The following is a 5,029-nucleotide window of genomic DNA, read 5'->3' as shown; positions in this document are numbered from 1 at the left end:
CGAACCCGTGTCCCCTGCATCGGCAGGCGGACTGTCAACCACTGCGCCACCAGGGAAGCCCAGATATTATCTTTTTAAAAAAATTTTTATTCTCATGCTCAAGCTTAGTTTCAAAAAAGACACACTACAGTATCTGCATTAACAGTACTTTTTAAACTGCAAGTTATTTTAAGTTTTTAGGTTATTTCTGGATATCTCTAGTATTTTGTGTCAAGAATTTTATGTGTTTCAGATATTCCTATATGCAAAACTTACAGGTATACTGTTTCATTGGCAAACAGATTGTGATTGTCATTCTCAAGTTCTTCTCATAGTGACAGAGGAAGCAGTAACATTAAATATGCCCTTTCTTCCTCTCTTTATTAAGAGCCTATTCTGTATAAAATGTTGTGCTGGATTTATTGAAGGTTCTGTAGGAACTATCATTTATCACCCCAAGAGGCATACTTCAAATTGCTTGGAGCCAGTCAGTCATCACTTCCATTCTTTTCCATTCCCACCAGGACCACCATCACTCTTATGGTCTCTGTTACTTCTTACCTGTGACTCTTGATAATAGTGTTCTGTAAATCATCCCACATTCAGCTGTCAGTTAATCTTTTCAAAGCTTCATTCTATATTGTTCTTCTGCTCCAAAACATTAAATAGCTCCCTTTGTGGTTTGCTGAAAAAAAGGCTGGTTGACTTAGGGAGGCATCCAAGGCTTTCCGTGACCTATTATTTTTTAAGCCTGAGCCATTTTCTTTTTTTTAATATACTGCAATTTTATTTCAATCGCACAAACAAAGTTAGCATGTAGGAAATTTAAATGAAACAGTACGGTAAAAATAGCAGAGAGCCAAAAACTCTTAATAAGGAAGTACGCCTAAAGCATGAGACATTTTCTTTTGCCTCATCTTGTGGTTTCCTAATGGATCCGTCACACCAACCCAGTAGTCTGATTGTGGACCCTGGACCAGCTCCATCAGCATCACTCAGAAACTTGTTAGAAATGCAAGTTCTTGGACCCCCAGCACAGACCTCCTGAATCACAAACTCTGGTGGGTGCGTGCCCAGTTACAAGCCTTCCTGGTGGTTCTGATGCATATAGATATTTGGGAAGCCCTGCTTCAGGCCAACCAGGCAACTCACCTTTGCCAAAGCTCCCATTTCACTGCCCTGCCTTTGTATAGAATTCCTGGAATGCCTTTCCTTTCTTTTGGTAAAATTCTGCCTGTACTCCAAGGCCCAGTTGGAGACGCCGCTTTTTCCATGATGTCATTCCTGATCCTGAATTTCATGGCATTATTTGGCTTTCCTTCCTGGCACTAATCACGTATTAACTTGTCCTAGTCGTATCCAATGTGCCTGTCTTATTTTCCCTCCTAAACTGGAAAGTCACAGAGGATGGACTCTGACTCATTTTTGTATCTTGCGACACTAAGTGCTGAGTAGCAACTCTGATGTCTTGCACGCAGTGGGCTCTCCAAAAACAGGCTGTGGCTTATTGATTTTACATAGAAAGTTGAGAAACCCAAGCCGTTGCCCAGGAGGCATATAAAAATCCTGTAAGTCAAAGTGGCTTTTGCTAGCTATTGTTTTGACTTATTGAAGCCAAACTAGACTCAAATGTGATGTGTCTTCAGGGAAGAATCCAAATGTGCTGGTGTAAAAAATTCTAACCTCTGCTGTTTAGCTGGAGAAGTTGAATTAGCAGATTTCACCTGGTGCCAGGAAAGCAACTTCCATTATTCTGCCAATAATGGACTTTTATCCTGCATGGTGGAGCTTCTCTTAAATCTTGCTTGTAGCATTGATGGACTTTCTTCCACCTATGTAGTCATGTAATATTTCATAAGAAGTGAAAGGTTCTTCTCATGGAACGTTGCCCAAAAGGTGGCATGAGCAGAGAGTGAAATTCAGAGGGGTTGGCTTCAGGGTGGCCTGAGCATGGGAGTAAGGTCAGCCTGGGGAGTCCCATTTCACAAACCAGGTTGTTTGGTTCCTCATCCAAAGGTGTGTCGTGGTTACCATTTATGGTGTATCAACAGTGTTTTGCATCTCTGGTGGTGGTTGTGACGCAACAGGGGGAGAAGAGTGAGAGTCTAAGTGTCTTTGTGTTTTCTTCCCTTTCTTTTCTTTACCTCTCCCTCTACAGGCTCTGAAAGTGTTCCAGCTGAAATTTCAGATCGGTCCGGCTCGCTGCGGCTTCTGCGGCAGTGATTCCAAGCTGCCAGTGTGTGCTGGTGCCGAGCTGCAGGATGGTGCACGTAGCCAGGCCGCTGCTGCTGTTCCTTGCCTTCTTCCTCCACGCGGATGCTGAGAGTAAGCCATTCTCCCATTCTCTAGGGGGCTATAATGAGTGGTTTTGTTTGCACGTGGCACCACGCTCAGGGCCTCTGAATATGTTTCCTCTGGAAGTAAATCCTGAGACACTGTGGGATCCTCGTTGGCTACCAGCCAGCCTTTCAAAGAGATTATTGACATGGTTTGCTTACCATTTCCTCTCTGTCTTAATGCCCTTTTTCTTGTGCATCTAACTGCTCCTACTGTTTTGCCTTTCTTTTTTTCTTTCTTTTTTTTGATACTCTTACCAGCCCAGTAGCAAAAGGTATTATGAGACCAATGACACAACGCAAACTGGGATTAACCAGTTGGTGGTGCCAATAAGTAAATATTGCTCAGACCCATTAGAAATTTCTTTAGTTTTGTGGATATTTCTATGTTTAGAAAAATGTGCAATGTCACATTGAGCCCAATTAAACTTCCAAGCCCTTGTAGCTGTCACAGCAGCTGTTCTAATGTACCGTTTCCGACAGCTGTCGTGGAGTAGAGTATTCAAACAAATCAAGCAGAACTGACAACTTTGTGGCTGGATGAAGGGTGTGGAAGTGTGAGGAGAATTCTGTGGAGTACAGACCCCAAAGTTTGGATTATTGGACTCAATTTGTGAAACTGAGATTGTGGTCAATTAGCTTGCCAATTAATGAGAAGATCACATCTCCTTTGTAATTAGGAAATCATTAGGCCTACCTTGTTTACATACGTTTCTTTTCCCATCTGTCCTTTGGATTTTTTGGAAGAGGCAGTACTGGAAAAAGGCATGTCTCTGGCTTGTAGTTACCAACATGTCTGGCCCCCGGTAATGGTTTAACTCACATGAGAGTCAGCCATTCTCTTCGGGAGTCCCCTTGGTACTATTAAAATGTGTAACGTCTGCAGTCATTAACTTTTCCCTCCACTGACTATTTCAGTGGGATTAAATTTGATTCATGTTAAAGATGTTTCAAAGACAAGGATCCTGTGTCATGTTGGCCCTTACCTGTTAATTGCATTTCAACAAGAATTTCCTCAATAGCAGCCAGCCAATTTCTTTGTTTAAATAGGGCTCTGTTTTTTAAAGAGAGCTTTCCAGGAGTGAAAGGAATACTGTTAATAATAGGATACATATGGAACATGCATGTTTTAAGCACAACATTTTCTGGTTAATAATGTATATAGTCTCCTAATTAGCACTTGGGAGTGTTGGTTTAAGGTGAAGCCAAGGAATTTCGAGTACAATGCCAGCAAATAATTAACTGGGGAAAGACCCAAATGAAAGATGCTTGTGTTAAAAGCCGTTTATGTCAAAATGTATTTTAAAGTTGAAATCTAAATTTAGTGTTTTAAAGAAATCAGGCATATGGCTTTATTTTTCAGTTTTGGCTAGAGTGAAAAAGTAAGTTGTTTTACAATTGTTAGCTTTCAGCAAAAGCATATGAAGGCTGTGAGACCTGACTTTAATATCAGATCTCATTTAGGGATTTTCTTAAAGTTATTAGATCTAATTATCATATATTCATGAAGTTATCCTTCCAGATGAGTAAGCATATTCTCTTACTGAGAAGCTTTGCTTTTGCTTAATTCTCTGGTGGAAAGTGGCAGACAGATATCAAGCATTGAGGAACAAGTACTTTTAAAATTTTAAATTATGTGTATTTTTTAAAAATAATAAATTTATTTATTTTAATTTATTTTTGGCTGCTTTGGGTCTTCGTTGCTGCGCGCGGGCTTTCTCTAGTTGCGGCGAGCGGTGGCTACTCTTCATTGCGGTGCTCGGGCTTCTCGTTGCGGTGGCTTCTCTTGTTGCAGAGCATGGGCTTTAGGTGTGTGGGCTTCAGCAGTTATGGTGCGAAGGCTCAGTAGTTGTGGCGCATGGGCTTAGTTGCTCTGTGGCACGTGGGATCTTCCCAGACCAGGGCTCGACCCCGTGTCCCCTGCATTGGCAGGTGAATTCTTAACCACTGCGCCACCAGGGAAGCCCTAAAATTTAAAATTATGGTTTAAAAACAGTCTAGACTATAAATGATCATCACCTGCTCCTCCTCTTGCTCGTCCCCTTCTCTGTTGGTCTCTTCTACTCTTTCATCCATTTCTTATCCAATAGAGTCTTAAGCAAGAAATAACAAAGGCCTGAGTGAATTAGCGATTGTTAGTTAAATTAAGATATTTACCATGTTATATATTTACAAGATAGCAGTTTTCAACCTCAAGATGTAACCTGGAAAAGAATCCATTCTCTCTCACTTTTCCCTTCGCAGCTACAAAGAGGGAGAGGCTTCTTCCTTGCCAAATTAATTTTGTTTGGTTTTGCCCTATCTCCTCAACCTTACTTTAGGATATTTTCCCTTTAACAGATTCATTTGGCATTGCTGAATAGCATATGTAACCTGAGCATTCCTGGGGAAAGAGGAAAAATTAGCCATATTTTTTAAGGTACATTTTAAAGGAAGAAAGAACATCCCTTAGTAGTCTACTCGAGGATATTCATGGTACATGAAAGCACATGGTAGAGTCTGAGATATAATTTTAGCCACTAAGAATGTTTAAAGAACAATTGATGAAATAGGATTCAGATTGTAACCCATTAAATTGTGCCATTAATTCTCTTAAAACCCTGAAAAAAATCAAGATACAAGTAGCACTGAAGAAAAATTTGATTTCTTCACCATCATAGAAAGATGATATTTCTCAGGCTTGTATCAACTGGGTCACTGATTTGTTTCCCTAC

The 5,029-nt window shown here is 40.6% G+C and overlaps 1 protein-coding gene across 4 annotated transcripts in view; it reads left to right on the top strand.

The window, feature by feature from the left end:
• Positions 1-2,200: 2,200 nt before the first annotated feature.
• PTPRD (protein tyrosine phosphatase receptor type D) overlaps positions 2,201-5,029 on the top strand; it is a 418,376-nt gene continuing 415,547 nt past the window's right edge. For all 4 annotated transcript variants that reach the window (XM_007468403.1, XM_007468405.1, XM_007468404.1 and 1 more), the window contains exon 1: positions 2,201-2,304. In XM_007468403.1, the coding sequence (XP_007468465.1) occupies positions 2,241-2,304 (64 nt within the window). In that variant the 5' untranslated portion in view covers positions 2,201-2,240. The remainder of the gene's footprint in view (positions 2,305-5,029) is intronic.

The sequence above is a fragment of the Lipotes vexillifer genome, unplaced genomic scaffold (genome assembly GCF_000442215.2).
Source record: "Lipotes vexillifer unplaced genomic scaffold, Lipotes_vexillifer_v1.1 scaffold45, whole genome shotgun sequence".
Taxonomy (NCBI): Eukaryota; Metazoa; Chordata; class Mammalia; order Artiodactyla; family Lipotidae; genus Lipotes; species Lipotes vexillifer.
This window is presented reverse-complemented; position numbering and strand designations above follow the sequence as displayed.